Here is a 26,199-nt window from a genome sequence, read left to right on the forward strand (position 1 = left end):
TGGTTTCTCTGGATTTCATTTTATGATGTGTTGTAAAAGCATTCCCAGTGGTCCTTTAATTCTGATTATGCTGTACTCATTTCCCATCATCTATCTGTTTACACATTTTTCTACTAGCTTCCAGCCCCTCACAACCCCAAGATAACATTAGTGATGAAACAAAAATGGTAATCAATATTGTAGCTATCCAGTCATACAGTTTTAAACCAGATATCAGCTCAGACAAAGAAAACAAAGACTTTCATGTGTTTATTTGTCTACAAGTGGATGCTTCAGAATAAATGGACGAAGGGAGCTTGTGCCTTACCACAGTAGCTTCAACTCACACCTACAAGCTTTCATTTGCCTTTTTTGTCTGCTCCTGATTCACAACAGTTTGAATAAAGAAATACTCAGAAATACAATTTTAAGATTAATTTTCCTTAAATATGTCCTCCATCATCAGAAAAATGCCACAAGAACATGTTAAAAACACCAAAAACACAGTTTTCATTGGAGAAGGTCTTCAAGTCTCAGTCACATGGACGCGTACGGGAGATTGCTGTGGGTTTTGGGTTGTCCGATCTGTTGAACTTAACAGAGAACTTAAGAAGAAGACAAGTGTGTCTCAGAGTTCCCATGAGGCCTGTTCATCCATCTTAACTCCGTTGTCACAACTTCCCTTGCGGGTGGATACAGGCTGTCTGTGGATAAAAATGGTAAACATGTATGGGGCAAACAGGTGGCCTACGAGACATTTTAAGATCGTAGACCACTTGTTGAGCAAATAGAGCAAAAAGGCTTATGCACAATTGTTTTGAAGAGGAATGCTTGTGAGCAACAGATGGTAGTGACCACTTGAACAATGTGTAGGGTAGGTAAGGGGAAAGTAGGTGAGACACAGGTATATCATATATATTTTTAATTTTTCAACCTCCCCAAACTTGAACTTGGCAGAGACAACGTGCTGTTCAAGTGAAAAGTGTGCACACCTTGAATGCAGTCTGACTGTTAGAAATAAGGAATTTGGACAATCAGAGTGTAGTTTGCTATCGTATACAGTAGGCGTCCTTTGGGCACTTACCTGCACACCCCATGCATGTGGCATTCATGCAGTCTGTAAATAACCATAACTTGCACCTCACTAATGACTAGACTCTGGCATAAGGGCACAACAGCAGTACAACAGCATTGCTCATACGTCATAAGTGCATAAAACTTACATTTTCCTTGAGGTGGCCACACAAGCATCAAGGGAGATGCAGGACATACCTGGACACGTGACTATCCAGTGGCCCGGACAACCCAAAAACCCCCAGTACCTGTACAGGTGCATGTAAGGCATAAGGGATGTCAAGAAAATGGATCATACAATTGTCCGGCATGTGCTAAAGTGTCCGTAAGGCTAATGTAACTCGCACATTTGTACAGGTAGCAGTACAGTCCTGAAAAACCTTCTTCATTTACTCATCTCGTTTTCTAGATCAAATTGGCCAATTTGACAACGATTTTTAAGCAAAAAATCCCAAATTTATTTGAATTTTTCTTCATTTCCTTCAACAAATGTGTTTTTTTTAATTATTAGTAAGGAAAATTACGATGCTTTTTTAATTCTGTTACATTTCAAACTGCTTCTAACATTTCATTGGCATCATTAGCTTTGCTTGACATCCCTCATTAGTAACCGTCTCACTCACAGATGATTGAACCAATAATTTAGATTGTGAGTTTTGGCAGAAGCACCTTAGTATATCGATACATTGGGACATTTGGGGCCAAGCTTCCAGATTTCAGTAAATCCTGATTGATTTGTTTACAGACGAACATCCACCAGCAAAGGAAAGAGCTCATGTGGGGTTAAGCTTCATTTCTCTGCTTCTAATAAAAATGGCAAGAACTGTCAAATTGTTGTAGTTTGAGAGATTTAATGGACATGGACCACAGTGCTGACATGTTTCACTTTCAGACAGACTTACATCTTCTGGAGGACAAAAAGCCACACAGACAGAAGGAACTGCATGAGAGCTTGACGTTTTACAGGGCTATAATACTGTACATGTGTTTTAATGAGAGTTTCAAGAAAAGTGATGCACAGCAGCAGTTTGATCAGTCCTGCAGGAAAGCAGTTGAAGTTACGTCGATGACATCATGAAGATTCAAATAGATTATAGTTTAAATAAACACTGGTATTTTTGATGACAGTCCACATCAGCTGAAGGCGGCGGCTCACCCGTCAGTTGTTCTCAGAGTTCTCTTTTGGCGGAATGAGTTCTCCTGTCATGTTTTACGGCCACATGAAGGTCAGCAGGGACTGAGTATGAGTTCTGGTCTTCTATGAGTCCACCATATGTTTGGGCTCTCGCGGACCCCCTCGTCTTTTCCCATGCCGCTTTTTAACGAGGCGTGTTGTTTTGTTGTCAAATGCATGGTGGGTGTTTGATGGAGCTCAAAGTCTGATGCAGATTATGATCTCCCATAGTCATTCGGTGAGAGAGTGAGTTCTGAGTTACAGAGAGTCGCTCTGCTCTGTCGGAGCAGCATCTGACCTTCAGAGAAATGTGCTTTGAATGGTTTCTGCAGTGAGAAAAGAAGACGCCCCAGTCCCAAAAACTGCCGCTCAATCTTAGGGAGTAAATCAAGATTCTCCAAAACCTCCTACGCTAGAATCTCTGCTGCGTTTTCCTCATCTATCAATCACTCTGGAAATCTTTGGGGGAAAATGTGTGACAGTCTGGAAGGTCAGGGAAGGATCTGTCGCCTGCTCAGCTGCACTCCTCACAGTTGCAGGCGAGGATGTATCTGTACGTGGCCGTAATGCGAGTCCCCTCAGAGCAGCGCAGCCTCACTGCCTTCAACTTGGAGGTGTGTGGTCGGCAGCAGGAGCAGGAGTTCTTGAAGGGCTGCTTGAGCACTGAGTTGAAAGAGATGATGGGATCGGAGCGGGAGGTGTGGCTGCAAGGGCCCTCGCAGCGCGCCAGCAGCACCATCTGCAGACAAAAGGAAACAGGAAATCATCATCAGGCTCTCATCAGCTTCAGCCTTTATCTGATTCTTGACAGCAGGGGGTTTGTTTCGTGTCAGCCTGCCCTCCGCGACCTTGCACCTGCAAAACAGAGAGATAGCAGAGAACAGACACATTCCTGCAACTGCTGAATCTCAGCGTTCTGTAACATCGGGAGGAAAGATAAAAGCCTCCAGTCTTCTCCAAGTGTGACCCGTCCGCTTACATGTACTCGTGTACACAAACCTCCAGCTGATTAGTGTTGAGACCATCCAACGGACATTCCTCTGCGGGTCACAACATTCCTGCTGCTCCCTAAACAGCCTTCTGTGTCGTGTCCTTCTGTCAGCTGCTGTGTCGCCACCCATGTACCCACTTTGACAAAAGCCTGTCTGGGGCCGTGGCAGGGTGACACACACATGCACACACATGCATGTGAGGAAGTGTGTCGCCACTTTAAGACCATTTGTCTTTGTCCTGGCCAGGGATCACGGCATCAAACACTCCCCTCTTCTGTTCTCCTTCTTTTCCTACACCCCCCTCTTCCATTCATGCCCAGTGCATTTATAAAACAGATGAAGTGGATTAGCATTCCTATCTTTTAAAAACATGAGAGGATTGTCTGCCGTGCACTTCAAAGAATGGAAAATTATTTCCAGTAACATTTCAAATAAATGTAAAGTATTTGGTTTGATCTTTGCTTTGAGAGTAGGATAGGTTTTGGCAAATGTACTGAGTAAATACAGCAAAAAAAAAAAAAAACACTGAAGAAATTAGCTCAGCAGAACTGAAGCGGCTTTTGTAAAATTTGACAAAAGTATTTCAAATTTGAAAAGTTTAGGTCCATTAGGACAAATTTTCACACAAAAATGGATTTTCCAGTCACAACATTTTCTTTAATTTCACATCACTTTAGTAAAATTCCAATCCATAGATGGGCTAATTGAATTTTCAGAACCAGATTACGGAACCAGAACCTTTGTGGAACCATGCTGGTTGGCGTCCAAGCTCTAATTGTGGGTCGACCATTGTTGGGGCCCATGGTGCATGGAAACCCTGCAATAACCTGCTGATTCCTCAGGTTCTTTCAACAAAAGTGTGAAAGCTGCAACATTCAGAAAAAGGGTTTGTAGATGAGATGATCACAGAAACAATGCACAATAAAGCTCAAGTCACATGCAACTGTACAGGGAAGGTTGACCCGTATGGGTTCTGCTGGTTTTTGAGTTGAGTGTAGAGGGTCGGCCGCATCTTAAGGGGAGCACAGATGTGTCTTGCAGTTTCCTTGAGCGTCAAATGGCCACCTTAAGTGCCCATAATTCCCCTTAAGTGTTCACTTCGACCTGTCGCTCACAGCATCCCCGAAGGGAAAAATGTATGTGAACATTTTCTCTCTCTAAAGGTTTACTGTGTGGTCTACAACTTTGATGTTTCCTGAGGGAAACCTGCATGCCCCATAAAGGTTTGCTAATTTTCATTTACAGACGCCGTATCTACCCATAAGAGCAGCTGTGGCCAAGGCATAACTAATGTTGATATCTATCTTAATTATTTTGCATGTACAGTTTGAACAGATATGCTAAGATAGTACATTTCTATGAAGACAATGGTTGCATCTCTTTAGTATGGACTTACTGGTGTTCCATTGGGCCTGAAAACCTGTTCACATCTTCATTTGGTTTTTGTTTCCTCCCACATTTCCATTCTAAGAAACAGACCAATACTTCTAGACATTTTCCTGCTGTTACAACTCTGCTGACCAGGCAAAAATCACATAGAACAAAATCTAGCTATAGTGTACAATGTTCTGACCATATATAGGTCAGCATTAGAACTCTTCACTGCTACAAATTGTATTCCTTGAAATTTGCTATGTTTACATAATTTGTCAGCCTGAACAAAACAAAACCTCTGATCTTTTGCTTCACAGTTTCTCCTTTGCTGGATGATACATTTGCATCCAGACTGCAAGGACAAAAAAACTTCACTTAGCAGGTGAATCACATTTTCAGATGGGCCAGAGTTCCCACACCAGGATTCAGACCTGCCTTCACACCTGCCCAAACAAAGTTGACAACCCGAGGAAGCCAGCTGTAAGCGGAACCAAACTATGAAAAACGACGTTTCATCCAACATTTTAAACTTCATTGGAGCTTCAAACTCAGAAAACAGGTTTTGGGTTAAGCCGGTTCAGCAGATCCACTTCCCACACTTTGAATCTAAAAGCAATGTCTCCAAAACCGGCTTTTGTCATAGTTTGTGTTTACTGTTCATCTTTGGAATCTCACCAACATCCTCAATACTATGAGGCCAGAACAGTCTCATAATTTAGAAATGCACAGTCTGAGTCACAAATGCACACACTCTGGTTCACAACTGTAATTTTATGCAAACGTGCAATATAAATTTGGAAATGCACAAGTTGTGTTTCACTAATGCACACCCTGTGTTTCACAAACACACACGTTGTGTCTCACACATGCACACTAAATGTTTCACAAATGCACAATAAGTGTTTCATACATATGCATGCTGTTTCTCACAAATGTGCACGATGTGTTTGACAGATTCAGTAGCCAATAATGACATTTGTTGACGTGCTGCATTAGGAGTGTCTCAAAATTCACCGTAGAGATTTCTCTCACGGATGTGGGGAGATTCACAAAGGAGAGGGGTTTGTAGATGCACATTTTGCAATTCGCATGATAAGAAGAAATGTCTTCTTAGTCCCCCCCCCCTGTCAGCTCCGAGCTCTGTGACAGAAAGACAGACTTCTGCTGTACAGGCAGGCCTCGCTCCAGCTAAGCTGTGGTTTTGCCACCTGCTCAGTGGGTCTCAATATTTAAAAAGAACAAAGAAGAAATCGGTCATGCTTGAGAACCAACTGACCTGGCACAAAACAAAAAAAACGCAATTTTCTCTCAAGCCTGATGCAATTTATAGAGTTATCTGTCTTTTTTCAATCTGTCCTTCAGTTGTCTGATACTTCCCAGAGAGCATTGCGCTTCCTTATCATCCTTCACTCTGCACTCTCTATACTTTTCTCTGCTTTCTCTCCTCCATGGGGCCCTAAATGAGACAGGAGACAGCAGGCTGACAGCTAGCTGTTTGCTTTGACCAAAAACCATTGCCAGCTGAGAAACTTGATAAGTTTGCAGGACACAGACACGAGAAATGAAGCATGATGTGAGGTAATGATGGAGAGATGGAAAAATGACCTGTTAGGGGCAGGTCAGACCAAAAGCAGTTTTTAGGCCAGCATTCCTGTGTTTTCCGAGTCCCTCTGAAGCTAATTTCACACCGCTGTCAGCAACACACATTCAAATGGCCACTTCCAATGAAAAGTTTATATAAATGTGCGTTTCGGACCTCTGCATTCAGAACTCTTGCATTCATGCGTTGCTATACAAGTTTTTTCGTTTTCGGGCTCCACGCACAAAATGCGCAGCCATTGAAATTTAAAGCAGGTCAAACTTTGACCTATGAGGGAGTTGGATTTTGTTGTAACTTTTAGATGGGATCCTTTTTCCCCCACAGAATTGGCAAGCATTTGAAAATTCATCATGAAGGAGACATTAATAATAGCAGTTTGTTTACGGGCGGAATTCCATGACACCAAGTCTTTTATATGTCAGAATAGAGCTGTGAAAGAAAAAGCCTGGAGCAAGATTCACCAACTGTAGGTGGTGGACATGCACAAATAAACAGTAAAAAAAGAAGAAGAAGCCCCTCCCTGCTTGTCCAGTGTGAACCCCATGTGCTAACCATACGTTCAAGAATGCACGTTTAGTGTGTTCTAGGTGTGTCCATTAGTTCAGACCGAGTCCGCTTAATATGTTCCGGATAGAGTCCTGAACCTTGTGTTTGGTCTGTATTCAGACTGCTGTCAACTGGATATTTGTTAACAAATCCATGTGACTAAAAATCTCTTCACTCTGGCAGGGAATTACGAGATTGGGGCAAAACAATGAGAGAAAGAATAATGGCAGTCATTTTGCTTTGCAATCTTTGTCGGGATAGTTCACTGATTCAAACTTTATATTTCGCTGACCAGTTATGAACGCCTGTATATACGTGCTACTATGGTTTGGTGGAGGCATGCTGCAAGGCAGTTACTGATGTGGTGACGACTATGAAGGTACACTGATAAGTGTTTATGACATATAGATTGTTAGGGAAAACAGTGAGAAGCAATTTGTGTCATGTTAAAAGTTCTTTTAATGAGCCTGTAACCCTGCGACAGACTGGCGACCTGTTCAGGGTGTCCCCTGCCTTCGCCCAAAAGTGGCCGGGATAAGCCCCGGCAGCCCTGTGACCCCGAAAGGGAACAAATGGAAGAAAATAAATGACTGAATGAATGAATGAGCCTGCATTCATCCAACCACATTTTGATAAGTTGCTGTGTCTCACTGGACACGTTTCCATTACCTATGAACTACGCAAATTGGATTTGCGATAATAAATATGCTTAATGGAAACAGCTCAATTTAGAAAAAAACCCTTATTTTCTCAAAAAAAATCTTTGCGCCTGGAGGAGGTGGTTTTTGGGGTGGATCAAAATGGACATATTTTGCAAAACTGAATTGGAAACTCTTCTTTCAAATTAAATGCGCTTCTTGGTAGGAACTGGTCTCATTGATGCCTGCACAGTCGGCACCACAAGAAGTTCCACGGCATCACTCAGCTCATTAAACGCTGCATGTCATGTGGAATTGTTAAATCCACAGCCCCTCCGTAAAGTCTCCAACCTTGTTTTCCAAATTGGTTAATTGAGAGCCATTACCAGGTGTAAGGAGCTCGCCACTCCATGGCCTGAATAAGACGCAGACGTCTCCTTTGATAGATGATGAGAAGTGCTGGTGCCGTGGCAGAAATTTGAATGTTTCTTGTCATTTTATCAAACAGGAAGAAGGGTCCAACTGCTTACTTTTATGTCTGTTTATTTTGTAAAACAGCTGAATGGGTTTTTTACATGCGTCTTTGAGTCAGGCTCAATACAGAGACTGTTAATGGTCTAGCTGCCTTGAAGGCGCACAGCACTGCTGTGACATCATTCAAATGCTCCCTTTTTGTGAATCAACTTAAATCAATACTTGTTCTTATCTGTCGTGATAGTTTTGAAAAACTTATCGCATTAGCAAGAAGATGAATGAATAAATTAATGATATAATGGAAACAGTCTTATTGCGAAATTGTTTTGTCAGCATTTCTAGAATTTCGATCACGTTTTGTGCATATGTGTAATGGAAACACAGCTATTGTTGCTCTGCTATCGTGTTTGTATCCTGCCATGGTGGCCATTTTGGCTCTTTTGTTTTGACTGATCTGAAACTGAGTCCGATTGGAAACTAACCGAGACCATCTCGAAAGGTGGATCCGAGAGCGGTTCCTGGTCCAGGGTCTGCTTGGGTGCACTCAGACTGAAAATTTGTTCCGGATTATCGGAGGAAATGAACTTAGGTTCACTTTAAGCTAACCAAATGTCGAACAAAGGCTTTTCCATATACTTCTGATGAATTTGTGAACTTAACTCAGTGAAAGTGCTATGTGCAGTGTTTTCTGGGCTTTACCTTGGAGTTACATTTGTAAATTGGGTGCTTGATGGTTTCCACAAAGTGGTGCCTCACGCAGCGCTCTGGGTCTGGGTCACCCAGATGCGGGTGTCCATTGTCTTTGGCCTTTTTGTTGGTGGCAGACTCGACCAAGCCCAGCAGGGGGAAACACATCAGGACCAGCAGGAGGCCTGAGTGAGGACCCACTAAGATAGCTCGTTTCATGATCGGGACACCTTGAGGCTCCTGATCCTGATCACAGGATGTGCAGCTCCAAAGTCTCGTACCTCAGAGCCACAAAGTCCACTTTGGTTTCTCACAGCGCAGATCTTTTAGACTCGTCTCTGTTCCCACGTGGTCTGTAGAGGTTTAAACTGAAGAACTTGCAGGCAGAAGTTTGGCAGCAGGGTGGCTCCATTCCCCACCTTGTTAATCCATCACTATCTGGAAAAAGACAAACAGAATCCGAGCAGCAAAATCAGGGAGGACAAGTACATCCTTTGTGTGCAGGAGATGTGTTTTGTCGATTTGTCATTCAATCAGGTGAGTGAAAAACATAGCAACATCCAAAGTGCTCTCACAGAAATCTTAGCCTCTGTGTGATTGACTGTCTGAGTGCATATCTTTTTAAAGCTGGCTGCTAACACTGTCTCCTGTTATCCACAATCACAGCGGTCAGCACCCACACACTGGATGCACACATGCAGAAACACAAGTTCTGGTGCTTTTATTACAGAGGTGAAACTAAAGCCATGCACAAACAGCCTGCACACCCCTCCACAGGAACAAGTTTTTCATTAAAATAAATTGCTCTCCCAACAAGCATCTCATGGCTCCGCCAGTCCTGGAGCATATTTTCACAGGTATTTATGTTTTTCCTTGTGTCTTTTTTCCAACTTCATACATTTATAGTCCTCCTGACAATAGGGTTTGGGTTCAGGGGGAGTTTGTATCTGGCCAATGCGGCTTTGCGTTAATGTGTTGTGAATTAGTGAGAAAGGTGGGCACTGGAGAGACAGAGGAGCATCGTGGTTGAAGTTTAGGGACTTTGTTATATATGTTATTATTAGGACTATGGAAAAAACTCCATAAAAGACTGCTTTACATGCAATAATCAATATTTGTAAATAGTTTGTAGATACTTGAATGATCCCACATCTATACAGTGAAAGAATATGTGTTTAGCTGATGTGTCCATTCTGTTTTGCTGTACTTTATGATGGCTAAGATTTAAGACAGATAGGTGACTTTTCCATTGACTGCATAAGAGAACTGGAGAGAGTAAAGCCTTAGTCACATGCACTTATACATGGGTTGATTCTTATGAGCGCTGTGTCTTTTTGGGTTGTCTGGACCCATGGAGGGTTGTAAAAAGGAGGGGCTGGATCTTAAGAGGAGCACAGGTGTATCTTGCAGAATGGCTAGATAACTTCAATATCCGTCACCAGTCCGGCCCACAACTCAGAGGTGAACTTCAAATGAACTACTGCCACTCTCCAGAAACTATGTCCAAGAAAACGACACAGGTTGGGGCTAAAAACAGCATAATTATAATTAAAAGACCACTGGGAACGCTTTTGACAATAGATCAAAAGATGAATGGATTGGGACTTTGACTTTGTGTTAATGGTTGTCCTTGCTGACTGTGATCCTTTTTTTTTGTTCTGTTTGGTCTCATTTGGAGGCGAGACCGACAGCAAAGTGAACATTTGTTAAACATTTCTGAAAAATAAATAAATAAATAACGCTCTACAGAAAGTCAGGCATTTATCTAAAGTTGAAGTTAGTGTGTGGGCTTCAGTCAACTGAAGACAGACCAGAGGATGTATTTAAAGGGCTTCACTCACCAGGGCCTCATCATTTCTAATTTCCCCTTGGGGAATCCTAAATTAAATTTGGATTTGAAGTGAATGTTAAAATAGATAATATATTAAGTCATCAAAGAAATAATTTTAGAACTTAAGGGAGTCTGGCTCATGGTTTGGTACAACACAACTGTCATATCATGCCACAGCCGAACTGTATGATGGAAATGCAGAAAGCTCCAAACAGTCATTACTACTGGTGTTGAGCATGTCTGTCTAAACAGTTTGCTTAAGGGTATGATTTATCCTGTGAAATGTTGTCAGTCAAGCTGTCAGGTATCTGAACTACAGAAAGAACACAAGCAAAAGTCAGGAACCTTACAAATCCGCTGTGTCTGTTACACACATCAAAGTTTAGGAGCGTATAATCTGGTCTGTACTGAGTACTGAGCCTCAGCGACTGCTCCACAGCAGCACAACATGGACAAAAGAAATAACAATCACATCTACAGACCATGTCACCCACCACACCACCTCAACAAGCACTTCCTGTTTCCCATAGGTTAATCAGGAGAGAAGATAGTATAGTTTCTAGCAAGCTTCATTTCTGGTACACCGATGCATTTTCCACCAGCAACAGACCGGTGAACTGTGTAGTGTGTACAACCCTGGATTAAGTGGTTTCTGAAGACGGATGGATGATATGATTTCACTAAAAAATAGTAAATTGTGAAAAAACTTGGGAGCCAACTTTAGTACAGTTTAGGAATCCTTTTTTTGAATAAAATGCCCTTAAAATATCATGGAAAAATTTCCCTTATTACACTGATGTAATATCTCCTGTACAAGCACCCATATCCGTACCATGTCTGTTTGACTCTGAATTATAGCTAAAGTAATGAGATATCTAGGTAAAACACTCTCCGAAGCTTTACATTGTCAGGGGCTGGTTGTGGAGGAGCCAAATGCCGGAGACTGGCTCGGGAGCAGGACCTTCATCAAAATATTATCCTCAAACTATGAAAAACCCCTGACTATAAATGAGAACTGGACTGAGTGACCTCTCACCTGACGTTCCAAACAGGAAATACCCGTTGGCTTCAAGAAGACAAAATCCCATAGACTTTTATAAAGACATAAACAGCTATTACTCAGTCATTCATTGGTCAGAATAACCATTCTTGCTCTGCTACCTTTTAAACATGTTCTTTACAATGTTGATTTTTTTTATGATATTTTTTGTGTATTGCAAGTTACTCAACTTATAAACTGACCAATCAGATGCCTCGATAAGATTTTGTGATCTCACGTTGAACGTTCAAAATGTTTGACAGATTTTCCCAAGTGGTAGGGGTGTGGCCTTCCAATAAGCTCTGTTCTGATTGGTGGCAGAGGTTGCCATAGAAATGTTGACTCGGTTAACTTGAATCAATTACTGCTTGCTGATGTTGTCTGGCTTCAACATGGTGACAGCAATATCAAAAAAACAAAAACAAAATGGCGACTGAATTGACTTCATTTGACTGGAGTTGGAAATAAACCATTTTCTATGGTTGACATGACACTCACTAAGTCCCAGAACCTGACAAAGACAAACTGAAAATCAGACTTTCAAACAGAAATTCAGCTAACTACAGCTCTGGTGGAAAAGTGAACCCTGGTGAGAGTTCGATTGAGGAAACAGAAAACCTTAACAGTGAAACCCCCAAGGTAACACTCATAAATTGTAAAAGCCTTTAGTGTTGTCTTTGTTCTTAATCAGGTAACCAGGTAAACTGCTGAAGCCCATGAATTTAGTCAAACAAACAAATGTTAGTGTCACAAGAACAGGCAGACGGCTGGTTCCGAATGCAGCAGGTTTATTTGCTCAGCCACGAGTCCACAAAGCTAAATCAGGGTCAGGCAGGCAGGGGTTAATAACAGACACGAGAGCATCAGAGAAGAGACAGGAGTAGCCAGAATCCAGGCGAGATTAGGGTCAGGCAGCAGGCAAATGGAGTCAGAGACTGGAGTCAGAGACAGAAGGTCAGAGACAGAAGGTCAGAGACAGAAGGTCAGAGACAGAAGGTCAGAGACAGAAGGTCAGAGACAGAAGGTCAGAGACAGAAGGTCAGAGACAGAAGGTCAGAGACAGAAGGTCAGAGACAGAACACCGCTTGTTAATGAAGGCAGGGTGGCACAAACAATACATCGTACTGAGTGAGGCTCACTGCAGTGCTTAAGTATGCTGAGAGTGATTGAGTGAATGAGAGTCAGGTGTGCGGCCTCCAGGAAGTGTGTGCTGGGGTTGCTTGGAGATGTAGTGTGGTTAGAACTCTGCGGTCAGTTCCCGCTGGTGACCAGAGGGGGAGACAGAGCTCGGACTTCTGTCAGTTATTTCCGGGTTTTTAGCTGTAATGACGTCGCATTCAAATCCAGCAGTGTTCAGCGTTCCTAAGTTTAGGTTCCCTCTGAATAAACAGGAAGGTCTTATATTTCTTTGATCAAATTCAAAAAGACTTCATTAGTCTTGAACAGTAACATAAGATGTGAGCCATGATGTTTTCTTTTCAATCATTTATTGTTAACATTCCTCCTGGGATGAACTGTGATATAACTGGGGCGGCTAGCATAAATACTTGTGGGGATGTTTCACTGGCCCATCAAATATGTCCCGCAGGGTTTACACAGCAGACCTCTGGGATGGTCTTGCATGCAGCCAGATTTTGTCTGCGCACCCAAACCTGCAGATGGTTTCATCTTCAGAGCCATCAATGAAGCATTGGGTCTTCACTTTACTGAGGATCAAATAAAATCTTTACCTTAAATGTCTTCCTGAATACCAACAATGCACATTAGTCTTCTGTAGAGGACATTTCTAAACCTAAACCTCTTTTAAATGAATTGTGTTTTTAGCAGATTTAAAAAAATTTGGACAAAAGTTTTTTTCTGTTGAAGTCATGAGGATAAGGATTTATTGCAACAGTTGTTCCCCTACAGAATAATAATAATGCATAATATTTAGCAACCGACTGTCTCATGTTATAAGGAGGCTGCCAATAAAGTGGTTCAAACTGTGGAATTATGTTTATTATTAGATTTATTATTAGATTTAAATTAGATATTAATTTTAGTGACCTTTTCTTTTTTTGCATTTATTTCTCACACCTTAAAAGTTGGATGAGCCTGAAGTTGGTGGCTGCATGTTTTGTACACAGCTCTTGAAATGGTTCAAAGAAACTTGAGAAGCTACACGTGAATGCAAAGGTTTTAAAAGCGGAAGCCCAAATTGCGGGTTTACGTGCATTTTCATAGACTTTTTATTGACAAGGGCGGTGTGAATGTAGCTTTAGACCTGCCCATAAACTACTCTTGTCCCTTAAACTTTCTAACATGACCTGTCAAAATACCCCCCAATCCCCCTTGGAGCAGCAGGAAACACCTGTCCAGAACAAACAAGGCATCAATTTGAGCCAAATCCACATTTGTCAGGCACACTGAAGAGACAGGAATGGCGTCAGGGAGCTTACAGCACCAGAGCTTTAAAAAGAAGTAGCATTCATTTTCAGAGCTTAAATAGCTTGATTTAATTTAGGATCTGTTACTAACTTGGAAGGAGATCAACTTAACATTAGCTGATGTGGGCTGGGCGTGCTGTCAGGTGAGACAAACCTGACCAGGCCGTAGTGGTGCTTCCATAGAAATTCTGTCTTTTATTAAATGAATATGTCGATTTATAACTCCTGGTCTGTTTAGGTAAAATTCTGACTTGTAAGAAAACCTTTATGATGTTTTTGACATGTGACAGAATGACTTGATGTGTCAAAAATGAGGAAGGTGTTGGAGAAATCCAGTAGTTTTCCAAAATAAAACTTCCTTCAGAATCAGATTATAAATAAAATGAAAAAAATATGTAAATTGTGTTTTTTTTTCTTCGGTGGCCTGGTACCAACTGTTCAACTAACTAATACTGGTCACTACATAACCATGAAATGTTTGAGCTGCAGAGACAGATCATAAAAGTTCAATTTCAAAATTTTGTTTTCTTTTTGGTTGTTCTGACACTGACAAACTGAATGGAAGTGTTTGACCCTAGTGTTATTTCAAATTATTACCAAAATGCTAATTTTTAATGACAGTTCCTTGTAATATATGCATTGATCAATACATGAGCAATACAAAGATTCCAGAGGAGCCAAACACCCACTTCTGTTATGGTGCCTGTCAGTCTCCTCCCCCTCCCCCTCCTGCTCTGCTCCTGACTCCACCAGCTGGGACCAATTCACCTCATCACCTGCTCTGCTCTTAAGGAGATCCAGACCCATTAGCCAACGCCAGTTCGTTACCCTCTATGGTGACTCTACCTGGTCTCAAGTCTAGTTCATGTTTCCTTGTTCAAGTCTGGCCTTGTGCTTAACCTGCCTCTCTCTGTCTCAGGATTCCAGCCTCCAAGAGTCCCCAGTGTGGATGTCAGCTCGAGTTCTCCAGCAGTCCGGTGGAACCCTCAAGCTTTGCCAAGCCGCGCTTTTACCTCCAGCCACGCCACAAGCCGCTTTGCTCTCCAGCTGCCCACCAAGTCACTCCAACCTTCCTGGAAGGAAATAACATTTCTTTTTCCATTTCTTACCTTTCACCTATCTTCGTCCTCTCTCTGGGTTTTAGCATCTGGGTCTATCAATCCTTCAAGTCATGACAACTTCTGGTTGACAGAAATGTCCCTTTTTAAATAAAACTTACTTACTTATTTACAACAGTCCCGCCCACAACGGCGAGGTGAATTTCTACTGCTACTGATCACTGAAGTGTTGCTACTGCCGCTCTGCACAAACTGTCTTAGAAAATGACACAGGTATTTTGATTTGAACCAAAAACAGCATAAACATAATTAAAAACCCTTTAAAATAGATCGAGAGATGATCGCAGTGGGTCTTTAAATATGCAAACAAATAAAAAGAAATAAAATGAGAGGATGCACAGTTGAAGTCAGAGTTTCTATTTCTCCCAGAACAGGGCTGTCCAGCCACACTGGTAAAAACAAAACGTGGGTTTCTGGCTTTGAGGACTCCATGTCTGTAAAATTAACATTTGAATCGAAATTCAATTACCACGTGAGGCTGGAGCAAAATCCCACCTCTGACTTCCAATACTTTGTGGAGAATCTCCATGTATAATGAGTTTGGGAGTTAGAAGCCAAACATCTCTGCCAGTTTTAGTTACACGACACTCCGCTTTGCAAGAACAGAATGTGAATGTAAGATTGAAGAACCCCCCCCCCCACACACAATGGATTTCATACCAAAAAACATATTAAATTAAATGTGGTTATGGTAACGCTAAGAAAACACCTTTGGCATTTCCCCATAAGTCACAGTTCGCCTATAACATGTGTTTTTGTTAAACAGATAACAGAGCCTGGGCCTACCATGAGGGAAAAGCAAACAAAGATAATGGCAGCCGCGGACTGCCTAGCAAAGACCGGGACAAACTAAATAAATCTTCCTTTAACGGAAATGCTGTAACTCGGAGCAGTCAATAGAGCGGGACCTTTCCTCTTCTACTGCTGATTGCTGTCTGCTGTGATACTGTCAGCTCTTTCTGAACGGCAGAGGAGACGTCGCTCTTTACGAAGTGGCCACACATCATTATGATGGTCTCCTCTGACGGCTCAGACTGGAGCTCTGAAATCCCGGGATTTCAGTGCCATAACCATGGATGACAGATAATGGGGTCTTTTAGAATAATAAATGGACAGAGCAGCCCACCAAATGAGTTCATTACTCAACAGTAAGGGTGAGAAATTACCCATTTTGTAATGCCACAAGGTAGAGGTAAACAATGTAAGCTAGTTTGGAGCAACGTAAAGTTCAGTGTGAGCTCATATTCATGAGTTTATCCTCATCTATTTTGCTCAGACTCTAAGGCTACGTTCACACTACAGGCTGAAACGACCCAATTCCGATTTTATGCCCCTATGCGACCTGTATCTGATCTTTTCATGACAGCCTGAACCACCCAGATCCGATCTTTTCAAATGTGACACAGGCCACTTGGGTATGTGGTCCTGAATCCGTTACGTAACCAATCTTTTCAAATGCGACCGCCGTCTGAACGGCCAGGCCACATGTTTCCGACCCGTACGTCATTGACACGCAACAAACATCATAATTCTGCGTTGAAGTAGACGGGAACGAGAACATAAACATCAACCATGGCGGACGATGCTGCTGAGACCAGTCAGTGGAAGGGAAGCGAGGTCACCGATTGGATTAATATTTGGAGTGACAGCTCTATTCAGGCCAAACTCAAGGGCTCTTATCCCAACCGAACATGGTGTTGAACCTTTCCCGCGATGACTTTTTCCCTGTCCGACCGTGGTCGGAAGCGCGAGGGAGACCTTCTCCAGGGCCGAAGGTGGATCTTCCTTCGGGGTTCACTTCCCCATTCGGACCCTCAGATTCTCCAGAGTGGGTAATAGAGTCAATAGCGTTTATTCTGGGGGAAACCTTCTCTTGTTATCGTTCTCCTTCCTTCGTAACACACAACATGAATGTGCCCCCCAACACACTTCCGCTGCCCCCTCTCACTCCCTCCTCTGCTGCACGCACTCTCTCCTCTCTTACACATGCACGCACGGCCCCAGCACATTCACATTCGCAACAGTGGGTACAGACGATCCTGGCTCCAATGCCTTCTTAAAATGAGAAGATTGTAATTGCGCTGGCTCCTTTGTGAAAATAAATGTAATAATGCAACAAGTGACGTCGTTCACCGTTGAGTACTCTTCTGGGCATGCGGGTCACTTCTGGGTCATTTTACGTTCACACAGCAGATCACAAAAGTTTGCATTTAATTGGAAATGTGAACGGCCTTGCAAAAAATTAAAATTTCTTCAAAAAATTGTAATTGAGCATTAAGCCCTGCAGTGTGAACGTAGCCAAAGAGTCCTGACAGTTTTTAACAGGGTTGTCCAAAGTCTGGCCCATGGGCCAAATGCTTCTTGAGTTAAAATTTCTACCTGCCCGTCTGACTCCTGTCATAAAATCAATAAGACTTTCTTATAACTGTGTGTATGATTTGTTTACTGTGATTGGCTTAATGACGTTGAACGCCATTGCAAAACTGGCAAAATCACAAAAACCTGTGGCTACTTGACCTTTGAACCTTGAGGGGCCAACATGAGAAACAGTTTTATTTGTTTCTGTGAGAAAAACCAAAGTGGTTTGTACTTCGGAATTAGATAACTACTTGTGTTGTTTTCCTGTTGACATTATTTCAATTTAAAGGTTTACGGTGAGCATTTAAATAATAAATAATATGTAACATTTCATATGAACCCAAAGTCAATGTTGACAAAAGATTTATTCTTAGATAGACTTGTATGTTAAAATTCTTCAGCCTGATCCATACTTTCCTTTAAAATCCATTATTTAAAATATTGGTCCATGTTTCCTCGTTCATCATCATTCCACTAGGGGCAGTAGAAATGCTTTTCCTGCTCAATTCAATTTTTTTTCTTTTTGTTTAACTATTCCTGTCAAACAGCTGAGCAAACAGATGAGAGCTGAAAGCCTCTTGTGTTAGACATACGTTACTGTTACAACTGAGGTTAGGAATCTTTTGACACACTAGGTGTATTGTTTTTTTTTTGTTGGACTGGACAGAAAAGAAAAGGAGGGAAGAAGAGAGAGGGATGTTAGAAGGGGGTGGGATAGGAGGGTGATTATAGAAGGAGGGGGGGGGTTGAAGCTATGACGCAGCATAAAGCAACAAGTTGCCAAGTTGCCGGATATTTATAATCACTACAGTAAGGTTTAGAAGTAACACAAATCGAGAAGGGCCTGTCCACACACATATTAAAATGTTACAAACAAACCTGTTGGCTCCAAAAATGTTCACATACAAACATGTCAACCTAAAACAACTAATGTTTACACACGCCTTCAGACCAACACATGTGAGACATTTCATTCAGTCATGCAAACTATTTGTTCAAACGTGAAATAGCACCTGTGCTCGAGTGAGTGTTTAGTTTTACTCATTTTCAAAACTTTATGGTGAGATGAATATATCTATTGTCATTCATTTTTTTAAATGACTACTTGATAATGTCTTGCTTATTTATAACACAGTTACACCATGTTAAAAATGTGTGGATCAAATTTGAGACAATGAGTAAATAATGTTTTTTCCCCCCCAGAACTCTCGTGTTTTTTTGCATCTAATTACTTATCTAATCACCCAATGTATCATAATTGGTACTATCTATTTCTCCCCAAAAAAAAGTACATTGCAACTTTGTCTGTCTATGTGTTTCATGAAAATGTTTAAAACAAATTGAATTTCTGTCAAGTCTTTGATTGTGGTCTTTACAGGGGTTAATGTAATTATAAGGTTGCTGATTGGATGGCCCTCACACATTTTCACTTTGCCAAATCTGGTCCCTCTTGCAAAAAACCTTGGACTTCCCTGGTTTACTCTGCTCTGTACCTGGCCGTGTACCTCGTCTCTGCTCCTGCTCCTACACCTGTTTGTGAATCCTGTCTCCGGCTCGACTCGCGCCCCCGACTCCCCCCAACTCCATCTGGATGAAGCTCGTCTGCTGGACTTTAAATATGTAGTTGTAGGGTTAGATAAGTTAATTCTTCTCCATGAGTTCTGGTAAACCGCCTGTCTGTCCTGGGGGAGGATCCCTCCTTCATGTGGGCACCCCTGAGGTTTCTTCGTTTTTTCCGGAATCTGTTTTCTTAGGAGTTTTTCCTTACCGCGAAGGAGGGTCAAAGGGAAGGGATGTCCAGTTTAGTTTAGTCTGTTTAGTTAGTTCAATTTATTATTTTCCTATTGAATTCTATGTATTTATGATCCTTTTGATTTTATGCTTAACTTTTTCAATTACCTATACGAAGCCCATCGAGACGACTGTTGTTGTGAATTTGGGCTATATAAATAAAATTGAATTGAATTGAATTGAATCACCCCGGTTGATGTCTAAGTCCAATGACCAGCACATCCTGAGTTTTGTTCTCTGTTCTAATGTTTGGAATCATCTATTTCAACCACACGGATCCCTGTGATTAGAAAAATAAATGGGTATAGTGTTCAACAATTGAGGTCATCAGCTTCCATCCAGTCTGAGTCTCTCTTCTCGCCACTGTCCATTATGTCCTCCGTCTTCCCTGAGTCAGCGCCAAGCAGTCAATTTGCCTTTGCGGAGCTCGAAGCTTCAGTAACTGTGACTCACTGTGTCACCTTGACTTGTTTTCATTATGAAACACAGCTTTTCTGGCAGCAAAGCCCACAAAATACAACAAGTCATTCATTCTGAATTATCCATGAACCTCTATTAAAGTAAACAAGTGCCGCAGGGCCAGACTCCATCTAATAAACCACTATAGAGAGGGGCATTTTTTCCGCTTGGCTGTTTTTTTATTTTTTCCATTTCTTTTGTTCTTTCAATTGAAACAAATGTATAAATGTTTAAACTTGAATAAACAGAGATGTCCTGGGTCTGAAGCTGCCTTCTAGTAGAAACCCAACAAATGTTTTTAGTCCCTCAGGAGGCTCCAGGTCATGAGGAGGCACAGGCTGGAATGGTTAGAAAAACCCCTCACAAGTTCTCAAGCATCTTCATTACTCTGTTTCACACGGCTTCAGTCTGCCAGATTTTCAGGCTGAGAGTCAGTGGACTGGAATCACATTTTATTTGTGACTAAACATAGAGGAAACCTCAGAAGCTGGGTTCAAACTGACCTTTTAATAATGGGCACATGTCAGATGAGGGACAATTTCTCTAAAACTGAAAGTAACTCCCATTCCACTCCCATCACTTAATATTCCAGGAGACTGGTGAATCTTATTCAGGACATTATATGCTTTAAACATCCAAGAACCACCCTACTTATTCTCCTGTTCAAAGGTTTTCCTTGCTGCTTTTTAGCATTTCAACACCTCTTGAGTCAATTAATGGGAAAAACTCGAAGGAAATTTCCTGTGAGATAATCTGGTGGAAAGCCATCAATTAATGTCACAATGCAGCTCGTCCTTCCAAATCAAGGAATGTTTCCCTAAACTACCTTTAGTTTTTGGGAGACCTGAACCAACTTTAAACGTGTCCACAGCACAAATACATTCCTTATTTCTGGTACATGTTCAAAAATTTTTAGCTTTTTTCCTAAACCACAAAACACAAACTATTGCTTCCGTATGAGGGGCCGTATAAGACATTATTTATTCTGAACCATTCACATTCATACATTCTTGCTCTCACAGTCATATATACTCTCTTTCGCATACATATATTCTCTTACGCATCCATATATTCTCTTACGCATCCATATATTCTCTCTCTCACATTCATACATTCTTGCTCTCACAGTCATATATACTCTCTTTCGCATACATATATTCTCTTACGCATCCATATATTCTCTCTCTCACATTCATATATTCTTGCTCTCACAGTCATATATACTCTCTTTCATACATATATTCTCTTATGCATCCATATATTCTCTCTCTCACATTCATACATTCTTGCTCTCACAGTCATATATACTCTCTTTCGCATACATATTTTCTCACTTGCACATCCATATATTCTCTCTCTCGCATGCATATATATTACTTTACACATACATACATTCTCACTCTCATTGTCACTCTTAAAAAAGAATGTATGTATGTGAAAGACAAGTATATATGAACGTGTGAGGAAGAGTTTATATGTGTGTGTGAGAGAGGAGTATGCATGAAACGGAAGTGACTTTGGATGAAAAGGAAGGCACTTTGCATGAAACGGAAGGCAGATGATTTCTCGTGCTCTGATTGGACGAGAGGCCGCCACCTCCCATTTTGAACAGACGCTAACACGAACCAATAAGAAGGCCATCGGAACCTTAAGAAATATTTTATCTTCACCTCAAGTGGTCACAAATCTGTCTGCATCTCTAGAGACACAAAGGAATGTCTCAAATACCAATAATGGTAATAGAAGTGCCACCGAAACAGAAAATCCGTATCCACCTTATTCCTAGCCCCCATGAGCCTTTGCGTGAATTATGGGCGACACTTCCTGTAGACGCTGGAACACGCATTTACATTAAAACAAATTCCTCTTGTTTTCGATCCATAACTACATATAAATGTGGGAAAACCAGCTGTCATTTCTTAAAAAAGGCAACGGTGAGGTGGAGATGAAATATTTGTTAAGGTTCCGATGGCTGCAGGACCCCCGTGGCTACTTCTTGCCGGTTCGTTTTTTTTAAAAATAAACTTTATTAACAATATCTTGCACATACAAAATACCAAACACAAAACTCCACTGTGTGCAAAATACAATCTTCACGTTCGCCATGAGAATGAACAAAAAAAACATAATGATAACCATGTAAAACAGGTTATGCAAAAAGAAAACAAAAATAATAAGGCAAAGGAATCTGTTAAAGTTTCAGGAGAGACCATGTTTCAACTGTTCTGACAGCTTTTTTGTTAGTGGAAGATTTAATACTGTTCACATACAAAACCATTTCTTTCTGAAAAACATAAAACACGTTTTTTTTGTTGGCATATTTACACTTGTGTATAAAGTATTTAGCCATAATTATAAGTAAATTAACTACATATATTTTTTCTGCATTAAGTCTTTCTTGTGTAAAATATCCAAAAATAATATGCTCGTAAAATAATCTATAATCTTCACATAGATGCGTTCTTATAAAATGTATCACATCTTTCCAAAATAGTTGAGTGAAAGAGCAAAACCAAAAAATATGAAGTTCAGTTTCTGGTGAGGAATGACAGAATGAACAGTTTATGTCCAGATCTTTTTTAAACTTAGTAAAGAAATGTTTCACTGGATAAAATTTGTGAAGAATTTTGAAAGAAATTTCTCTGATTTTATTGGTGATGAAATACTTTTGTGGCAGGGTCCAAACCTTTTCCCACTGAATTCTACATCCAAAGCTGTTCCAGTATGAGATAACATACGGTTTTGTGGCAATCTCATTTTGAAACAGAGAACGGATACTTTGATTATTCCTGCTAGCTGAAAAACATACCTTTCCACACCACAAGTCTGTTAATTTGGGATTTCTTGCTGGTTCATGTTAGCGTCTGCACTGTAATCCCTAGCGAGTTGACTGAACTTAAAAATTGTGTAACAGATTACGCAACAGTTAAGTTATATTATTAAAACTTTTAAGTTAATATTTATTAAAATTCATATTGTCAGTTGGCTTACATTTGTATTATTTCATATAAAAAATATTAAGATTCCTCAATTTATAAAAGAGAGATTATTTACTTAAAGTTTTTAATATTTTCCAACTAAAAAACGCTTTAACTAACTATATTTTTATATTACTCAACTCATAAAATATGTAAAATTCACTCAAATGCTTTATAAATTCTTTAACTCATTAAATGTGTAGCATTGAAAATATTTAAAATTCTTCAGCTTAAAATGTATTCTAAACAGAGATATTGATACTGCCCCACTACATTTTAAAGGCTAACATTGATAAAAACCAACAAACGTGAAGGCCACACAATAGTGATTGCTTAATACACTTTTTTTAATTGCTCTTTAAAAAAAAGCACAAATATCAAGAGGATGAAGAAACAATCAGTGCAATAAAACTGCATTATAAGAGTGCCACACAACATATTGACAAAAAGAGTTGGTTTTGTATTGTACGGCAGAAAAAGCATATGATCACAACAAAACACATTAGTTACATAACACTTAAACCAACAAATAGTCCATTCTGGAAGACTCACTCAACGAAACATTCTTCAGCGTCAATAAAGGTCCTTTCAGTGGTTTGCTGTCCTCAAGGCTCAAGACAGCATTCTGAATAAATATGAAGGCAAGTTCAAGTTTTTTGGGGTGCTGTAGGTCAAGAGCATAGATGTCCCCGAAGAGTTAGAAGAGATTAGTCAGCCAGATGTGTGGGACCACTGACGGCAGCATCAGGAGCATCACCACGACAACTGAGAAGATACCCACAGCAGTGTCTGTGAGGTCTGGTATTCTGGAAAATACAAAACAAAAAACACAGATGAGTTCAGACCCTCAAAGATATTCATCACACTAATGTCCAAAACTGACATTCCTGCCATCTGTCAATGGGAATCTTTTCATGCTAACATTCTGTTAGCTTTTAATCAACTGGCTATGATGTTTTAAGGACCAACTCCAATTAAAATTGTGTTTTTAAAAAGTTCTTTAGCATTTTTCTGAAGGAGGACATTTATAAAATAATTTAAGACTAAAGCTTCATTTTTCTTTATTCAAATAATGATGGATCAGGAGCAGAAAAAGGTAAACGAAAATGTTCCCACTCCTTCCAATCAGGAGTCCCTGATGTTCGTCTCATCTTCCATCTCATTTTTAAAACCATTTAAAAATATCACTCAGTTTACAAACTACAAACAATTGCCCTATTTATTATGTCACTCAATAAAATCTCAATCAATATTAAAGGATTAGTGAAAACCATTGACAGGGAGTCGTTTGCACTTACTGTACAGGTCTCTAAGAAGTTGGAGGCATCTTCATGCAGATAAACAGGAAGTGCAAGGAGGACAAGTGCCCGTCTCATGTTCACGTCACGCTGGTCCTAAAAGAATAAAAAGAAATATCCATTACCTTTGAAGCAAATGCAGAGCAAACACTTCCAATATTTATTTAAAGAACTTTAAGAAATAATAAAATGATACCTTTTCTAGATGTCTATTTCTAGTGAGAGTACAATACAGTGTTCATGGCATGATCCACTTCAGGTCAAAGACCCAAAGTCATTTTTAAGGCAAGTTACACCTTGGCTTCTTACAGCTGTTATCCGTTTTTGAATTATGCACATTAGAAATTCACCTGGAGGTCATAAATCCTAACCAAGCTGGCCAGTTCCTGTCTGTTTTGGTGGACTTAGTCTCAGAAAAGGGCAGCTTTAAGTTACACAAACATGTAAAAACTGCACAATTTCCTCTGACTGCATCTACTCTACATAAATCCATTTCAGATCTTGACAGATGAGTTTTCATGGTTTCAAATGATGGAATGGTGCTAATGCAACATCATTTTATTATTGTAATATACTGTCATAAAGACATGACAATATTCCAAAGTGTTTCCACATACATGGCAGTGGAAACACTTTGGAAGATTTGCTATGTAGTACTGCAGTATTATATGTAGTACTGCATAGTGCCAAAGTAACAGAACACAACTTGCACCTCCATTCCATTGTGCCACCTTCAGCCTGCAATCTAAATATGTTTAGTTCAAATGTAAATAATTTCAGCTCTATTTAGACCTTTGGCTAGTTAAAATGTGCATAAATGTTTCCATGCTGCCGTATAAATCTAATAATGGTAATAGTTCAGGATGAATATATTAAATAAGTATAAAACTCACCCACTGACACCTCTTTTCTGGTGAAATGGTGACTTTCTGGTGAACTTTCTGAAGTTCAGTTTCTGAAGTTCAGTATCTGAAAAAGTCCAAAAGAGATTTTTCAATGTTAAAAAATGTTTCAATTATATTCTGATCAAAAAACATTTATTGCACTACACAACCTATTGCATTTTTTGTTTTTTTAAAATAGCTCTAGACAAATAACTGATCAGGAGACAAGTTACCTGGCTGGCCTTGGCGTCTACCTGAGGTGAAACACTGAACACTCTGTAGTTCGGTACCTGAACACAACACGAGCACGTTGATTAATTTATTTTTACAAAAACCTTTTTTATAACGGAGATCAGTGATTTATAAAAGCTTAAAGCTGCATTCAAAACCCAATGCTTCCATGTAGCAACCAGGCTTAAAACTGTTGGCGGTAGCTCCTCCCACACAACCGTTAGAGGCTTTGAGTGACATTTTTGGACAAATGTCCAGCAGCAAACTTTAGCCACAGACAGAGGCCTCCAACGCGAATTTCACACGCGGATCATGTTTAGTGTGATTGCAGCATAACAGATCATTTCTACCTCTGAAAAAAAAAAAAAACCTCATCACTGTCGTAACTTACGGGCAGAAATGCATTTTGGGTTTGGCTCGCCATACGTCTGCTATGACAAACTAATCATGTATGCATTGCCACATTAAGCTCTAAAACAATCGTAACACACATATGTTTAAACAACAGTAAACCACATTTACGGTAGTATAAGAGCATTCTTAAAGCATTCATTCAAAATAAACCATGAACGATACTTACCAAATTAAATCAGGGCTGAAGACAAGACGGCACCATCAGCGATGAGGCGGATGAAAAAAAAAACCCGAGGTTGGGGCGTCTTGAAGCGGGACGAAATCGCAACGCAATTTGCAGAAAAATAAAATGCTCGACTTTCAATTTCAAACGTCGCATACTCGCATTCGGCAAATCCAACATGGCCACCTGAGCTAACGTAGAGAAAACGAAAGACCCTCCCACCAGTACGTGATGACGTCATGACGCTACTTCAGGGATCTTAAAATTTTTGAGTGCTAGATACAAATAAGCTTTAAAATATTTAGCACTGTTAAGTTAAATTTGAAAAAATCTTGATAGAGCTTAATACTTTATAGTTGAATCAACTACAAAATGACATTTAAGTTGTGTAACCTTAATAGTTATGAGTCAGTACAAGTGATAGGGTTTAGAGTGTGTTCAAAATGGGAGGTGGCGGCCTCTCGTCCAATCAGAGCACGAGAAATCATCTGCCTTCCGTTTCATGCAAAGTGCCTTCCTTTTCATTCAAAGTGCCTTCCTTTTCATCCAAAGTCACTTCCGTTTCATGCATACTCCTCTCTCACACACACATATAAACTCTTCCTCACACGTTCATATATACTTGTCTTTCACATACATACATTCTTTTTTAAGAGTGACAATGAGAGTGA

General features: G+C 40.4%; 1 protein-coding gene across 1 annotated transcript in view; it reads right to left on the reverse strand.

The window, feature by feature from the left end:
* Window positions 1–236: 236 nt before the first annotated feature.
* The window catches only part of ndp (NDP, norrin cystine knot growth factor), a 44,722-nt gene continuing 18,759 nt past the window's right edge, over window positions 237–26,199 (reverse strand). The window contains exons 2-3 of the mRNA XM_004081607.3: window positions 8,551–8,976; window positions 237–2,966 (exon numbers count right to left, since the gene is read on the reverse strand). Coding sequence (XP_004081655.1) covers window positions 2,742–2,966; window positions 8,551–8,757 — 432 coding nt within the window. The 5' untranslated portion in view covers window positions 8,758–8,976 and the 3' untranslated portion in view covers window positions 237–2,741. The remainder of the gene's footprint in view (window positions 2,967–8,550; window positions 8,977–26,199) is intronic.

This window comes from Oryzias latipes, chromosome 21 (genome assembly GCF_002234675.1).
Source record: "Oryzias latipes chromosome 21, ASM223467v1".
Lineage (NCBI taxonomy): Eukaryota > Metazoa > Chordata > Actinopteri > Beloniformes > Adrianichthyidae > Oryzias > Oryzias latipes.